This window comes from Raphanus sativus, chromosome 3, assembly GCF_000801105.2.
Source record: "Raphanus sativus cultivar WK10039 chromosome 3, ASM80110v3, whole genome shotgun sequence".
Taxonomy (NCBI): domain Eukaryota; kingdom Viridiplantae; phylum Streptophyta; class Magnoliopsida; order Brassicales; family Brassicaceae; genus Raphanus; species Raphanus sativus.
In genome coordinates this window covers 4,175,486-4,193,665 of record NC_079513.1, presented here as the reverse complement: position 1 = coordinate 4,193,665, position 18,180 = coordinate 4,175,486, and the positions used below count along the sequence as shown (strand labels likewise).

General features: G+C 34.5%; 1 protein-coding gene across 1 annotated transcript; it reads right to left on the bottom strand.

Annotated features, from left to right (window-relative positions):
* Window positions 1-12,755: 12,755 nt before the first annotated feature.
* Window positions 12,756-17,277, bottom strand: LOC108847602 (ubiquitin carboxyl-terminal hydrolase 10). The gene is made up of 13 exons (XM_018620881.2): window positions 16,983-17,277; window positions 16,607-16,804; window positions 16,399-16,543; window positions 16,255-16,314; window positions 16,070-16,168; window positions 15,478-15,852; window positions 15,255-15,395; window positions 14,977-15,147; window positions 14,652-14,909; window positions 14,412-14,566; window positions 13,785-14,318; window positions 13,420-13,690; window positions 12,756-13,322 (listed from the first exon to the last, which is right to left on the bottom strand). The coding sequence occupies exons 1-13, from the start codon at window positions 17,135-17,137 to the stop codon at window positions 13,161-13,163; spliced, it is 2,724 nt and encodes a 907-aa protein (XP_018476383.1). The 5' UTR covers window positions 17,138-17,277; the 3' UTR covers window positions 12,756-13,160.
* Window positions 17,278-18,180: the final 903 nt, after the last annotated feature.

The window sequence follows — 18,180 nt, the reverse complement described above, 5'->3', positions numbered from 1 at the left end:
CTGTTCAATTAATAAAACTTACAGATTTTCTTATAATTTTTTGAATAATTTCAAATTATATATTTGAAAGTCCTTTTTAGAAGAATGTAAACTTATTAAAAAAAACTTTATTAATCTTTGTGTACTAATCTAAAACATCATATATTATGAAACAAATGGAGTATTTAAACTAGAAAGATTATATGACCAATATAAAAATTGAAAATTTACCTTCGCATGCTCTTTTTCTCATATTCCAAGTCTTTCATGAAACTGTTTAGTGTTTTCTGAAGTTTCAGGATCTTAACTAGTTTCAACGAGGATGGACTTTTGAAAAGAAAGGGTTTTCCAGTAGGAGAGACTATCAACACATCTACTCTGACATTATAAAGTCTCGCAAGTTCGTTGAATTTCTTAAAAATACCATTTAGGCATTTGGAGAAAATCGCATCCTCTGAGATGCTACTTTCAGTGAATCTCTTCTCATTCATTTTACCATCCATTTCGAATTTTAGATTTTTTCTGTTTGTTTTTGGACTAATTTGTGTCATTACGTTTTTTCGTTTTATAGATAATTTGTGTCAGTAACGTTAAAGAATTAATTCAAAGGTTTAATATGTTGTTAAATTTTTCAACCAAAAGATTTGACACTAATCATTTTTACGTATTCAACTAATGTAATAAGTTTCACAAATTTGTCAAAACTGCTAGTCAATATAATTTATGGAAAATATTTATGTTAGTTTTTATTCAACACTTATTTTGGATAACTAATAACTTGTGGTGAATCAATATTAAAATTATATCGGTTAAAGAAATTATTTTAAGTTCTTGTAGTGAAATTTTATTTTCAGTTTGAAAATGTAATTGTCCTTCTATTAGATTATATCCCTAGATTATATAGATATATATCAACCACATATTCTAAGCACATTATTTTAAAGCATTAATTATTATTAAAAACATTATAAAAGATTCACAATTTAGAGATACGCAGATTCAAACCCTATACATATGCTATTTGTGCAATTACTTTTTGAATAAGAAGTATAAATCAATTATCAACCATTAATATTTATATTCAGAGTTTGTCGTTTTATTATATTAATCTAATATAAGTATTTCAGCTATGAATTATACATTTAACCATCAAAATATAACTTTTAATTTGTTTCATTTTTTGTATTTGGAATATAGACCAAAACTCTTCGAATAGTTTCTCATTTTACGTTTCAAATAGTGCATGACACATTTAAATTCACTGGTCATAACCCACTTGAGTACATATATTTTCAGTTTTACATTTAACTGGTAATTATTAGCATGAAATTTTATCATATTTATATGCTTATCCAACAAAATATATTATATTTACTTTTTCCCTTGCAAATCGCTAGGTTTCTTGTAGTGTATTGAACAAAAACATTGTCATATCCGTAATGTCACACATGCATGTCTCTTCGAAGTTCGTCTTCCTATCATGTTTTGAGGTGAAAGCGTATTCACCACCGCTTATATTATAAATTGAACTATGATTGCTATTTTTGAAGGAAAAACACCTTACTAGCGACTTCATTGATCACCTCCAAATTTTGATGTTCTCAAGTTGTTCAGGTGTCCTAGTTACGCTCATCACAGACCGCACATCAAGGACAAATTTGGTAGCCGTAGCAGCAAAAAAAATTGTTTGCCATATATCCATATGGAAAGAAGGCTTATAAAGTTTATGATATTGAACGCAAAGAATTCTTTTTTACTTGTGATGTCGTATTTCTTGAGGATGAATTTTCAGGAATAGCAAATAGTGAGTAAGTTACACCACCGGTTCGTCAACACGACATTCATGTTTGATAAATTGGTTGATTCATGCGGTCTCTCCTTCTCCCATTCCTTCTATCAAGCTACAACCTGCTATTTCTACTACGATAAGTTTCCCTGCAAACCTCCCGCTGTACTAGGTTCCCAAGATCCATCAAAACCTACTAATCCAGTGCCGTCATCCCCTATGACTGCTTCTAATTCTTTGGAGCTTACTCCTCTGTTTTCTTCTGATAATATGACCCCAACTGAAACCACACAAGGTCTTCCTGAATTACTTGAGTGTGGTCACTGACAACGCAAGGCGTCAATTCTATTTTATAAAAATATTATGTCGTCAATAACAATCTCTTTAAAAAACGCGGGAGGTGTATTCTGTTCCATCACGGAAATGATATGATGAAGCTTATGAATGTTTTACAGAAGCCGGAAACACATTCTCGTTGAAGAAGACATGTCGAGAGATTATAATATTGTTTATCTTTAGATCGAGGCATCGATACCCTTTTTGTTGAGATGGATAGCCGGGAAAAAGACATGTTGTTGATCAAGGTGAGAGTTTTGAGAGATTTTGAATGGTTCATATTTGGCAAGCACCTGAAAACATGTAAGTGATCATATTTTGGGGATTTGTTGAACAATTTTGAGAATGGTTTTTGATTGGCTATGGAAACACATTGAAAGATGTTCTGAATGTAAACGGCTACATGAAGAACTTCTACCCAATATCCAGAAGAAAGTTTGTCGTTAACAAAATAGCATGAATGGAGTTGTTGAGAGTTCTGATCATTCTTTGAGATTTTTTTTGCTTTCGTGAGAAGTATGAGGGCATTAGAATCGTAATTATATGTTCTTCTAGTCAAATAAAGTATATTTTGGTTGACATAATTACCACCATAATCAAAATTCAGAAGATGAATATTAGTATGAAATTGATATTTGAGATAAGACAAGAAGTGCTTAGATTTTGAAAAATAATTTTTTTGATGTAATGTGTAAACCCAAAAGAAATGATAGATATCATCGAGAAAGAGTACATAAATAACTAAGTGGTTCGGAAACTTACGAATTTCATGTAACAACGGCAGCTTTAATTTTTTCACTAACTGACAAGGCAAAAAGGAAATCAAAAGAGGTTCAAGTATAAATTATGGGAAAATATTTGGGTTCAAATTTATTCAACACGTATTTTGGATGATTAATAACTTGTGGTGAATCAATATTAAAGTCATATCGATTAAAACTATTGTTTTAAATATTTATCATTAATTTTATTTTGAGTTTGAAAATGTAAATTTCTTTCTATCAAATTATATAGATACATTCGAATGGAAATCAATGCATGTTGTAGTTTACATTAACCACATATTATCAATAGATTATTTCAAAACATAAATTATTGTTAATAAGTTGAGAAAAACTTATGAATTGGAGATAAGATGATTCGAACCCTTAACATTTGCTACATGGTAAACAGCCAACTATCATGCCAATTTTTATCTTCAGAAAAATATAATGTACCAAAACTCAACAGATACCTTATACCAATTTTCAGTGACCACGATGATACATACCATAAAATAAATAGAAATAAAACACAATTCATAATGAAAATTGACCAAAAGATAAAATATAACTATTTTAATTTTCTATTAGTTATTATAATAAACTGGATTATTGCATAAACTTTAAAGGAAAATCAAGAATTATATGATATATAGTAATATATGTTATTCAATAAGTTTTACTCTTCTAGTTACTCTTTTTGAGATAATAAATTTTTAATATCCATCTTTTGCCACTTTAAAATCTCTTGTAGAGCTTTAAGATTATCTCTGAAAGTGATCGCTTCATCAATTTTCATATTTTTGATCTCCTTCACTTCATAATTTTGAAGGAACTCTTGATGCCTTTTCTTGAGAACCTAAAATGAATAAGTTATTTTTCAAACAGTCAAATATTAAACAGATAAAATATACTCTTTCCGTCCCACTTTTAGTGATGTTTTAGGTTATTGCACATAGATTAAGAAAACACATATTCTTATGTAGTTTATCTTGGTAACATAAAAATACATTAAATAAAACTAGTTTAACCAATAATAAAAAAGTACAGTATTTTATAATTGGTCATAAAATTCAAATCATATGAAATTCTACCTAGATTAGTGAGAACATCACTTAAAATAGGACAAAATAAAATCCTAAAACACCACTTAAAGTGGAACGGAATGAGTATAATTAATAATTGGATTTGGAATAATAGGCCACTAATAAGGTTTAGTTCAAATGCATAAGTTCAATTGTGTTGCAAAAATTATTGTTTTAAAGCTATAAAGATTGTTTTGTTATTTAAATAGTACTACCATCTCTTTCAAATTATATGATGTTTTAAAAGGTTTTGTGTTGTTTCAAAATATAAGATGTCTTGAGGTTTTAAGGTTAATTTTAACTTTATTGAAAACTGTTCAATTTATAAAAAAATTAGATTTTTTTATAATTGGCTGAATAATTATAAAATTATATATTTAAAAGTTTTTCTAGAAGAATGTAAATTTATTAATTTTTTATTTATCTTTATGTACTAATCTAAAACATCATATATTATGAAACAAATGGAATATTTAAACTAGAAAGATTATATAACCAAAATAAAAATTGAAAATTTACCTTCGCACGCTCTTTCTCATATTCCAAGTCTTTCATGACATTGTTTAGTGTTTTCTGAAGTTTCGGGATCCTAACTAGTTTCAACGAGGATGGACTTTTGAAAAGAAAGGATTTTCCAGTAGGAGAGACTTTCAACACATCTACTCTGACATTATATATCTTCGTAAGTTCGTTGGATTTCTTAAAAATAGCATTCATGACATTGTAGCATCCCACGAGTCTTCTGGATCACACCTTGATTTCCTTCTAAAAGACAGGAAGATAACATGCTCACAAAATTATATTGAAACACTACAAAAAAATGTGAACATTGTGACTAAATATGTTTTAGTCTTGTAAAAATTTATCATAAAAGTTTAAATATTAAACCATTATGCCAACATATAACCAATGTATACGTATACAAAATTAATCTAACTTTTTTTTTGAAAAAAAAATTAATCTAACTTTATCAAGCAAATCAATGAATTAAACTAGAAACCAAAACTTAAACAAAAATAAATAACGTTTTGGTTTTGGCTCCAAATTATTTGGTTTTGACATTAAATATTTTAGGTTTCCCACGTTTTGAGAATATGCTCTATGCCTCTATCCCATAACCCCTTTTTGTGCACGATCTCTATCTCATAATTCTATTTGACTCTTATATCTCTCTCTTTTTTGGTGTAGCCTCCATCTACTATTTTCTCTCTTTCTCTAGCAAATCAACAATCCTGTTAGATTCTTCTGTTTTTATTCGTTTCATCCATTTGATTCTATCTATATCTCTTATTTTCTTCCCTCTCTTTATATTTATCTCTGCGATTTTAGAGATTCAGATTCAAAGCTCTTTTCACTCACTAAAGGTCGAAACTTTTACGGTTTTACCCTGCTGCCTATCAACGACTCCAAGGATCCGTAATGCCAATGGAATTTACTAATCGATGTATGTATCTCTCTGAGTTTCATTTCTTTCCGACATGATTTTTTTCTTTTTCACATCCCAGTTTGGTTTATTTGATTTTATTTGATGTTAGATTTCTGATTCAGATCATTAGATGATGTTGATACAGCCACTACTTTGTAGTAGATCTGACCACTACAGCGTTAAAGGCTTTCATCAAGAGTATATGAACAGCCAATGCCAATGATGATAATGAAAGTGTAGTCAAGGGTGGAAGGAGAAGCTACGAATCTCGTTTGGCTGCTGCGGTTTGACGGAGGCAAAGGAGGTGGCGTAGGACAGTAGGAGACCAGTTTACCCTAGTTTGTTTTGGTTTGGTTTGTATTATAATTGGTTATCTAATACTAGCTTATTTTTGTAACCAGTTAACCGATTGGTATGGGTTGTCAATAAAATATATTCTAATTACAAATTTCTTTTTATTTTAATTTAATTTTCTTTTAATATGAATCAGCTTTTTATTTAATTTTAATTTTAGTTTATTTTAACTAATTTATTTTATAAATAGAATTAAAACATATAAAAGCCACGCAATAACCATAATTTATTTGGAGAGTTTTGTTAATTGCCACAAATATTGAAGTGACTACTTAGTTACAAAATGTAATGGATATGTGACAGAAATATTGTTACAAATTGTGTCGTATTTACTTACGTAATTGTGCGTAACACTTTGTGTCAATTTTGTGACTACTTTATCTCGTAACAATTTGTAACAAAACTGATACTACTGTAATGGTCTCTATAATTGTGACATTTTTATGACTGAGTTAAATTTGTGACGACTTTATTGTGACTTTTCCGAAACCGTCACATATTCGTCACAATAGATAATTTGTGACTAAATATTTGTATATTGTGACTAAAAGCATTGTCACAATATCTATTTTTTCTTGTAGTGAAAATTATATCTCCGGATCCAGTCATGTGCCATTTTGACTGGATCCGGAGATATAATTTTCAATATAATTTTGTGAGCATGTTATCTTCCTGTCTTTTAGAAGGAAATCAAAGTGTGATCCAGAAGACTCGTGGGATGCTACACTGGGAATTAATTTATGCCTGACTGGTTATGATCATGTAGATCTGTCGGAGCTGTCAAGGGAAGCTTATTTTCCTGCTTTAGAGCCGGAATCCCTTATCCAGAGGCCGAAGAAGAAAGTTTTTTAAGTTATGCCCCTCGGTCGATGTGATCCGACTTTGATTCATTGTTGAATATGTTTGGAGATTTTCTTTCCTTCTTTCCTGGATTGTACCATTGGAGTAGATTTGAATATTAAATCAAATCATTGACTTATATGTAAGAGGAAGTTTGGATTTTTTAGAATAAATCCTCAATTTTCAAATCTGATTATATTTCCTTTTGCTAAGGCGGCATACCCGAGAAATGAGTGACAGTTTTCTTTTCTTCTTTATATCCTGATTTTCTTTTTTTCTCCAGATATCTAGATTTTACTTTTCGCATACTACAGCGTTCTTAATCTTCCTTATCTTCGCGATTCATATTTGATCTTCGTTTAAAAGGTAACCCCTCTTTCCTTTTTAAGGTTGTTTATTAGAGATATGTTGGCCGAAAGATTTGTATCTTATGCACCAAGACTTTGAAGTCCTGAAACTCATGAAGACCTTCAAGACAAAAAGGAAAGACTTGAAAAATAAATTAATTTAAAATATTCTTAGCATATTTACATTAATGTTTAGAAAATTATGATTATTTATTGTTAACATTATGTTAATTTTACCTATATATATGTATTTTGTATTCTCATATTGATTACAACACAATAATATATCATATTCTATTATACTTTACATGGTATCAGAGCATTCAATTCTAATAGATCAAATTTAAAAACTTCCGCATAAAATGTCATTGTCATGGTGGCTATAATAATCGGAGAAGAGGACAAAGGGTCTAAGACTATGCGCAGCCGGCCACATGATCATGTTCCATAAATTCGATTGGTTTTAGTTTTCTATTTTAATTAGTGGTTTTGGTTTTTCTATTTGTATGATTATTTTCTTTTTTTGGTCGGGTGAGTGCAAGAGAATACGAGGGTTTTAGTAATACGAAAGGTTTGAGGTTTTTCATGGGTTAGTTAGTTGTTTATGAGATTTATTCTATGGTTTAGAATGTCTCAAAGATTATGTTTGAATTTTTCATAGTTTGGAAAATTTGTTGGTTATAGTTTAACTATTATGGGAAGTTTTAGTTATGTTCATATTTCTAGGTCTGTTTTTCTTAGTCCGTGTTATGTGTTATGGACTGTCCTAGTGAAGGATAATTGTTATTTGGAGCTGCAGTTGCGTCCACGGGATATATTCCCATTGTTAAGACCAAAGAATGAACTGAAGTTTTGATCTCTCTTGTATAAGTTGAAGTTTATTCCAGAAGGAACCTACTGGTTTGTTTTCTTCGTCATAGGGTCTAACTAGTGATCAAAGAATAAAGAGGAATAATGCATTCCTTAATGTTCCTAACAAATTTTACCATTCACAAGGAATAGTCATTCCTTTCATTCCTTCTCGTTCTTTTTATTGTAGAGAATTAAAGAACAAATTTGTTCCTCACTAAATTTGATATGGAATAACCGTTCTTCATCATTCCCATAATTTTATTCCCATCTATTTTTTTTCTTTTTTTCCTAATATTCCCAAGATGGTTAGCAGTTAGACCCATAGTGTCAATGACTTATATGGTCTACTTTGTGATTTGTTGATTGTGCGTTGTACATCCCACGTTTCACGTGCGGAGAAGTATTAGAGATATATTGGGCCGAAACAGTTGAAGAGCAAGTTAATCTAATACTTTTTTTTGTTTACCAGATAGATGGAAAACTACAAAAAAAAATATTCTAAGAGAGAAGGACAACTCTTCTTATTACCAATTAGTTTTAGGCTGAAGCTCATCTACCATGACATCAGAGCTCGATCCATGAATTCCAACCCGATACACATCGATATCGCGATCTGACCCAAAATTGACCAATCCATCTTTACCAGAAAAAGGGAATTTCGTTTTTCAATGTCAAGCCACAAAGAGAGAGACAAATATGTAATATACTTGGAGAATAGTATCAGGAAGCCTAAGCATTTATATATAGAGAGAGATCTACTGAGTAAGAGTTTGACCAAAACCGTATCCATTTGATTGGTATTGTTCTCTATTTTTTTCTTCCGAATGACAATGCTTTAGCTAAACCCCCACACACAAAACCTAGAGAATATATCAAGTCGTGTGGCTTATTTAGTCAACTAAAGTCTAGTTTATTGCCAAGGAGGCAGGGATGGCAATAAATAGATTGCTGACAAACATCTTACATGGTACGTAAACATAAGAAGCCAATAAATCGATCAAATGAGGAGATTTACTTGGTTTATGCATCAAACATGTTGGGTTAACTCTCCTAAACCGTAAACTCAGGTGTAAGCATGCTGGAATTAGTATGCGTTTTGACCACAGTCATGCTGATCCCTCAAGCCCTAAAGAGAAATCAGAAAACATCTCATGAATATTTCAGAGAATTTCGAGGCAACAGGATAATGTTAGTCAGCCCGAACTCAGAACATTACGTAGTAAACTTACCGATTAAGGCATCTAATAGGAAGAGGTATTTTTAGTTGAATTTTTATTATAATTTTTTATTAAAATTTATGTTAAAACTATTACATATAAGCTCTTTAAATAGTTATTTAACGACAAACTCTAAGAACACAAGACCCAAATATAAAAAAAAGGAATTAAGTTCGTTATGGGATGATCAAGAACGAATTAGAGTCTCCAAGCAAAGAAGCCCGTCAAGCTCCGGTGCAAACCTCAGTTGTGCCTTCTCCACCGAAACATTCTTTGTTGAGTTCTCCACCCATACCGCTTGAACTGCAGAGGAGGAGGAGGAGGAAGAGGATCCATTAGAGGATAAATCAGCAGTAACTTTGTTCCTCATCATCTGTGAGCAGAAGTAGTCGAACATGCCTAGCAACGAATTCATAATTATGTTAAATTAACTCTTTTAGAGATAGAGAGAGAAGAAAGATCCTTTAAATTATAAAATCTTGCTTTGGCTTTGTGAAGAAGAAGGATAAAGGGGTTTGTTTATATAGAGAGAAAGCTTGAGAAAAGAGGTTTAATTCCTATTTCTCTTAGAGTCTACTTTCCTTTTTCAGGTTACGACTAGACGCGTCGTTTAGCACGCGCTAAAAGCTTCCTTTTTTTGGTTTCTTACAATGACGAAATACGTACAGTATAACAAATAATTCGAGGATAAATAAGATGGAAGACATATAGAAAACCAATCACTATCTGATTTGAGATTTTTGAATTCTAATTCCACTTCGAGAGTTCGAGTTATGAATGAGAAAACTTAATTCAAAGATAGAGAAGATAGGAACTAGCTAGAAAGTTAGGAAAGATTTTAAAACAAAAAAAAAATTTATTAGGAATTTCCGAATTCATGATTAAAAATTGACCACGTAATATATCAAAACACTTCAGATAAAATCTCAATAAATGAATATTAGTCAGTCGATGCCGTTCCTTCTCTCTCTCAAGTAAACCCGGAACGAAACAAAAGAAAAAACAGTACTCCATGTTATATATGTTCATCATCACAAAAAAAAAAAAGATATGTTCATCATATATGCCATTCAGAATTCATAAACATAACTACTTTGTTCTGCGCATTCATAAAACATAACTACAATCCGAATTACTGCCAACGAGAATTGTGATTTAAAAATAGAAAGATATGCAAATCAGTGTTGGAGATTGTCACTGAAGTGAAAGGTTTTATATAAGATGAATAACTTGCCAGTACATCAAGACATTGTCTGTTAGAATGCTACATGGTATGTTGCATAAGATTGCTTTCGTTTTGTTAGTTGATCCCACCTTCTTGTAGTGTTTCCTTGTAATGGAGGTGTCACTGTAATCAATACAAGTTCTAGATTTATTCATGCTGTATATGAGACCTGGTTTTGGAGCTTTCTATAGATTCACGCGAGGCCTTCTCCTTAATCAAATGGAATAGTTAGTTTGGCTTGATCCGTATGCTAAAATAGGATCTTGTGATGGATGTCTTCCGAGCTGCTAATAGTATATTCACACTGTGATATCCGGCTGCAATAACAGACAGATGGTGTGTTTGTATGAAGAAGGGTCTGGCTAGGTTTTTTCTTTTTTCCTTTGCCGACTTGGTTTTTCTCCAACCACATCTATTCTTGTTATTCTTGTCCATCAACTGTTAATATTATTAGTAAACTAAATAAGCCCACATGAAAGATATAATTTTCTTAAAACCCCAAAAGTGATATATGCAAAATGCATGAAAGAAAGTCTCTAAAACGTTGAGAAAAAGAAAAAGGTAATGTACTTGCTGTGATTGTTCCTTGGGCAGAAGAACCAGGCTCTGATCAAACCCGAACACATGCTCGTGCACACAAGCTATGAAACGTACTGACTCTAGGGTACCCGTGGATAAACCCGCATCATTACAATTACCTTTAAAGCCTCCACTAGGATTACAAGCTTACGTTACTAAGCTCGGCAAACAATTTGCTGTTTTCTCCTCTATATAATAAGATGTATTATTTCTGATTCTTTCGATGTGGGACATAGATCGTTCGTTATATTTATAGATAATAAATCGATTTCTGCTTTTTATGTTATTTGAGACTAATCATCTAGCCCTTCTAATGAACTTATAATTAAAGTTCTATTGGTATCACCCTGATGCAGAGGCTTTGTTCCGTCTGATTATAAGTTCTTGGTTGGGTCTTGGATTGGATTGATCTTCATTGATTAGCAACTATTAGTAGACTTGGTTTTAAATCTGGTAACAAGATGTTTACTTCTTTTATGTAATGTGATAAGGGGATTGTTTTGAAACTGTATAATCAGAGGGTTGTTGAAGTGATTAGTTTTAAAAGAGGTAGAGATAGTTGTTTGATTCTGCTTTTATCTGTGATCCAGTATTGTAATCATTCTGCTCCTAAGCATGTGTGAATTTAGTAGTATATGTGGTGTGACGATAGACATCGTTCTTAGTTTTATACTGCAAAGAGTTGTAGAAGATAGTTCACCTGTTCTTGTAACTGCAAGGGTTGAGGCAGAGAAAAGAAGAACTAATTTGCGTCTGAGAGAGGAACAAGATGCTGCTTACAGGGCTGCTCTTGAAGCCAATCAAGTATGTTTCCTTTCCTTCCTTGTGTTTACAAGATCTATTGTGATTAGTCTAATCTCTAATTTTGTGTGTTTATTACCAGAGAAGAAGAAGAGGCTCTGGAGAGAGCAGAAGGTGAAGCTGCAGAGTGAGAATGAGACGAGAGAAAAAACTTGCTCTTGGAGACGAACCTGAGAAAGGACCTCATTACACAAGTAAGTTTCTCCTCTTTTCTTTGCCATTCATTACTTTATTCTTTGACGTAATACTCTTTCTTAATCTGTTTTTCTGTTTTGCTTTTGTTATGGTAATTTATGGTACCGTGGACTGTTTTGTTTTTGCCAGGAAATGTAGGTTTTGGTGAGGTTCCCGAATGGAGAAAGAAAAGGGAGAAGGTTTGAAAGCAATACCAAGATACACACGTTGTACAACTACGTTCGCGTATAGCTTAATCAATATGATCTTCACAAGCTACAAAAGTGTTTTGAAGATAAACATGATGTTAGCTTTGAGGAGGGGCCTTAATTGGCATCAACCCAATAAAGCTTAGCTGAAAAGCTTGAGAAGCCACGTCATGAATGGCTTCATCGCTGAAACATCACGAAACTGAAGTAATGAAACTATCTAAGAAGCGACCATAAAAATTTCGATGGTGAGATTCAGTGACAGACTCTAGGAACATCATACTCCTTATCTCGCCAAATAAACTACATAAAACCTATTTGATCCCAAAGAAACTACATTTCTCAATGTTAAATATATTCAGAATTGCTTGATCAAGAGAAATCTCCCCATAAATGCTAGTAATAACCACTTAGCTCTCAGCAGAAACAAAACTGCTCTTCCCATATAGAAGTATTGTACATCACAAACGAAAGATGAAACCTAGCTCCTACATAGATAGATAGAGGTCAAAACTCAAAAACAAACGAAAGATGAAACCTAGCTCCTAGATAGATAGATAGATAGAGGTCAAAACTCAAAAGCCTAGCGCATACCTTTAAAGCTTCCACCCCATAATACAAGCTCATGTCATCAAGCTCATAGTGAGTGTTAATTTCGAATAATAATAAATTCATCATAAGCGCATCAATATTACAAGCTCATTTTATCAAGCTACTAGTGAGCGTTATTCATTTTCACATTCCTAGTGACAATTTCAAAAAATTCCTCATAAGCGCATCAATATGATCTTCACAAGCTACAAAAGTAATATTTTCCAATGTAAACTTTGTAGTATTTAGACAGATTATTCTTTATGCGTCTCCCTAAGTCCCAAAGAGATACAGATCCTAGTGGGAGTGTGACATATTTGACAAAGGCTACTCCACAAACTCTTCATCTCTTAACATTTCTAAATCTGTTCATTGCTTGATTCCCTCTTCAAAAAATTGCCCCTCAGCTTCGAGAATTCTCTAATCAAAAACAATCTCTCCGAACCTAAATCCCGCCCCGTTCCACAGAGATCTGCCATACTAACATCATAAAATCTGAAGCACAACTCTTCAACCGAACCACCGGCTTGGAATTAAAAAAAGGGAATACCAATGCATCTTTGAACCAATGCAGCCCATTATGTAAGTTGACGTTTGACTAATCCATATCAGCCATCGACACCTCGGCTGATTGCGTCTCTGTTTTACTTCCAACTCTTCGGTAGAACAGAACATATGCCGCTGAGTTTTTGATCTCAGATTCATTTACGGATGAAACGTGACTGTCGTCAAAATGATGCCATTTGTTGTCATCAATCAACTGCAGGAAGAATCACATATATGCTTAGACAAAAGGACACATCAGAAGCATTAGTAGGAAGGCACAAACAGATAGTGAGACCAATCAAGACACCGACCTTGGCGTATGCAGTGTAGTGGCCACCACCAAGTCCACCGTAATGGTTGCTCACTGCATACAGCTCATATAAGTAGGACTGGCCATTCTTGTTTTTCACGTACTTGCTCAAGTCTAGATCGTCTATTGGGAAGTCCACAAACGTTTCTATCTTGTTCTTGAGATATCTGCTATACGTGAACCTTTTTAAATGGAACACGAGAATATCTGGTAGCTTCCACAGGTCTAGCTTTTTGTTCGCTTGTCTGTGCTCTTTGCATCCCGGACAAAACCTGGTTCAGAATGGTTAGAAAGAAGGTCAGAGCATAAATCTTCAAACGAATAGATCAGCCTTATACAATCACAACTTCAAGCTACGAGCTATACCACATGTCATCTGGTCCCAAAGGTTCCTCTGCTAAGAAGGCTTCCAAGCACGAGAACAGAGATATAGCTTCTTGCCTTGTCTTTTTTGCGGAAAAACTTGTTTTATGAACTTCTGGAAGGTCACTTAAGTAGCTGGAATCGTAGGTTTCATGCTCACCCTCATTCCACTCGAGTAAAACCCTTGTAACGACACCAGGTTTCAGAGAAGAATCAGACTTAAGTGGTTTGAAGTCCAAACCACGCTCATCTGTCAAAAATATCCTGAAGGATAACTCTCTATCACATGCATCGTCTATCTCAGTATCTGGGGATGATATACTTCCGGATGCTTCGTCAGCAGTAGCATTAGGAAGGTGGCCATTTTCTCTTCCGTTGTGAACCTTAGCTGAGGCTTGAGCCCTCTGTAGCGGGGAGAGAAATCCCGAGACCACGGCATCAATGTCAGATCCACTCAGTCGTTCTGTGTTGACATAAGTGACGAAAGGAGTCCCAAAAAGCTTCACGTCTCTGCCTCTAACACTCTCCAGAACAGCCCTGTGGAATCCAAGAGTTATGACCCATTAAGCTGAGACCAATAAGAGAAAAGAAGAGTTCGTGAGTAGCAACCAAAAACAGCAGCACGCTCACCTTTCCTGCCCTCCATGAAGGATTTCAAGTTTTGCTTTTCCAGATCCTTTCTGCATCTGCTTCATCCGATACGCCACAATATGCTCATCATTTTTTATCAAATTCAGCGACTCCAGGGGATTCTCAAAATATCTAAAGACCTTGTGGTCATAGACCTGAGAGGGTAAAGCCACACATTACTTAGGGAATTCAGTATAATAAAAAGATGGAAATTAGAACGGAACGCTTCAAGAGTCATACCTCTGCAAGTAAAAGGCTCTCATCATTGGCTAAGCAACAAGCAGTGCCTAATGCAGTAATAAGATCTCTACATGATCCATATTTAGGTACTGTTACGGTGTATGGCATCGGAAGATGACTTCCATCGCAATAAAACACCGTAACTGTTATTTGCCGCGTAAGCGTTGATGGCAAAGGTAAAGACAAGTACATGAACGGGTCAAAAGTGATTGATATTTTCCCACAAACTGGACAAATCAGAGTTGACTTGTATTGTCCCTGGAAGAAACCAAATAGAGCATAAGAAATGACAATGGATAATTAAGAAACGGTACGAGATACTTACTTGGCAGACGTTAACTATTACAGAATCATTCCGGGCCTTATGATAGTTCCAAAGCTCTTCAGCAACTTCATCATCCGGACGACTGTCAGAATCTTTAAGTTCAATGTATGGTTTTCGTTTCACCTTATTCAAATCTTCATGCAGCCCATCTAATAAGAAAGCAAGCAGTTCCTGAAACAATAATTTAATACACACAATGAGGGAAGCCAAGAACAATGCCAGGAACAAATAATTTGATCAATTATGCACCATTGTACAAATTAGAGAGAATGGCTAACTTGAGAATCATGTTGATTGTAGCCACTAAACTGTGGAGCAAATCTTGCCAGTTTTGTCTTAAAAGAGCGCGGGGCAACTGCATTCCTTCCTGATGACCATAGTTTCTTCAACAGTTCACCAAACGCGATAGCAAGCTCACCCTGGATAATTAAGTGTTAGAAATTATATTAAGAAACCTTCGCATTAGGATCTAGAAATAGCAATTAACTATCAAACACTTACACACATTCCCAAAGGGTTGTCTCTATTAATGTCTTCACTGTAATCTTGCAAGAAGTATTCAATAATCGGAGGTGTGTGCGCCAAACACTGAAGAGCGCTGTTCATAAAGCAGGTGTTTCCCAAATTACTCAATCCTGCTAATCCTCCCCTCTCTCCTTTTCCAAGAATACTCAAAGAATCGCAGCGATCATCATCAGAAGTTATTTTTGGAAACAGACTAAACTTGGACGTGGTGGAATGACCATTAGATAAGGTTGGGCCACCAGCAATTGTAACAAGCGATCTTGAAGGTTCCAGAGGTACCAGAGCTAGCTCATTTCCTGCCGAGCTCATAGCATATTGAGATGACGAGGACCCATCAACTTCAAGAAGAATCTGCATGGGGTGCACCAGTCGATGTTGAAGCAAAACCCCAAACATTAAATATGAGCAAGCTATAGGGTGATTCGGTTTGAGTTACGATAAAAGAACTGAAGGGGGCAGCACATTATCCAACGAGTTCCTCTCAACAAGATATTCGTCAGGAAAAATTCCGCACAAGACAAATATTAATCATATGAAAAGTGTAGCAGACAATTCTCTAGCTACTTACATCTTGGTCCATGTGAAGGCTTGACTCTTCGAGACTCTTGTTAGATGAAGGATCCAATAGTTGGCCTTTCCTCTTGCCAAAGTAATCCCAGATGCGAGCCTGCTTATGCATATCAATGTGAGGAAAAGAGCACATCTTCATATGAAACAATTATATTATAGAAATGAAACACTTGAAGCACACACCTTTTCTTGCGATACCTCTGTCATAGCACAAACCTTGTCATAAAGCTCCCTTATAGAGGCCTGAAACACAGCAACAATCCATGTGAGGAAAGAATGAAAATGTCTACGTGCACAAGTAATGGAGAAAATGTCTAAAGTCCAAACCTGTTTTCCCAACCGTAGTACAGTGATACTATCATCTCTTCCATCAGTAAGCAAAAGGCAGAGTGGGTAAACCTCTACACTATAACTCCTACTGTAAAACCCTTGACATATCAACTTCCTTGGTATTGGAGGACCTCCGCTATACCTGAAAGAAGGACCTTGTCCCATGAGCATAGAAAACACAAATTAATTTAATGAGCGCGCTAACCATTGAGAAAGTCTTTTCCAGACTTGTTGAGGAACAAGAACGTAGTCTTCCCCTTCCACGAGCAATCTACGAAGCTGTGGATCAGTAGAGTCCTTTGCAGCATTCTCGATAATATCATTGTTTTCAATGGGGCCAGGCCTTGGAGATTCACATTGGTTTGTTGGTTGCTCAACATACTTCTCCCAGCTTGTGTACCACCTGCACTTACACAAAACGTTATCTACCCCAACCTAAGACTTGCTACATTCAATCCTAATTCCAGATCACACAATCCTAATTACAAATACTAGATCTATACAGAGAAATGGCTATAGATTGGAGTTACAAGAACAATCAATCAATCAGAGGTAATCTAGAGAGAAAGAGAGAGAGAGACCTTTTGGAGATGACGAAGTACAAGTTTCCTTCCTTGAGATTATCCTCGGACTCGGTGGTGAGCTCCGAGACGATGCGTCGCTCTTCCTCGGGAGTAGAGGGGAAATCACAGACGGCGTTTTCGACCATGAAATCTGACGAGTTTGCGATCGTCATGTTTCGATCGAATCACGGCAAAGATGCGAGATTTCAAACGAGATCCGATGAAACAGAGAGGAAAAAGAAAAATGATTCTTTTTTCTTTTCTTCCTGTCAAAGAAAGACGACAAAAGGGAAGAAGAAGAAAGAGGAGAGAGAAGTCCTTTTGGACTCCACGATACCCCCTTTATCTTATATAATAATCTTTCTTTTTTTTCTAAATGACGCAATTAGATCTGTCATTAGCATGAACTATACAAGGTGCCCACCCCACCGTACGTACATTATTATTTCGACCTCTACAAATTACAATTAAGAGCAACTCCATTTCACCATGGAGTCTCCTCCACCTAAATATATACATAACAATTATGAGATACCAAACTTAACTTTTTAATAGTGTGAGAATTTTTTGTTACAAGATACTACTCCCAATAAAGGTGTTCTAAGTTCTAACAATTCTATGCCTTTGTTTTCGATTAGAAACTGAGACAAATTGTATGACACTTTCTATTTGGTCTACAGTTTAATTATATTTTTCGTCAATATGCAACTAATGCCGGCTTTACACCGAAGTTGAAGAAGCATCTGTTTCCGGCCTCCGTATTATTTTATCGGCCACAATTTTACGTATATGTGGTTTTGGTTTAGTGAATTTTTGAAGCCTCGTAATGAATTTTTCTTTTTGGTCTTTTATTTATTTTTTTGCTTGTCACTTCTAAATGTGTAGGATAGGCTCTAGCAACTAGGCAGTATAATAAATTACCATGTTCCAGTACTAAAGTGGCTAAAACTAACATGTAGTATTCAAAGTCTTTCTTCAGCAGGGATTCATGTGTGTCATAACCACCGATTTGGCTTCCTAAACCCTTTTGATTAGATTAGATGTTGTTGGTAATAAAATCTACTGGAGTCTTTACAATGGCTCCTGTCATTCCAAGGTATCTTAAAGAGAATGGCGTGAATCTTGTTGCAAGAGGAGAGTATGAGAAGACGTGAAAATCCTAACAACCTTTCTCGTTTGCACAAGTTAGCTAGAGCTGCAAGCAAGGCCCATGCAA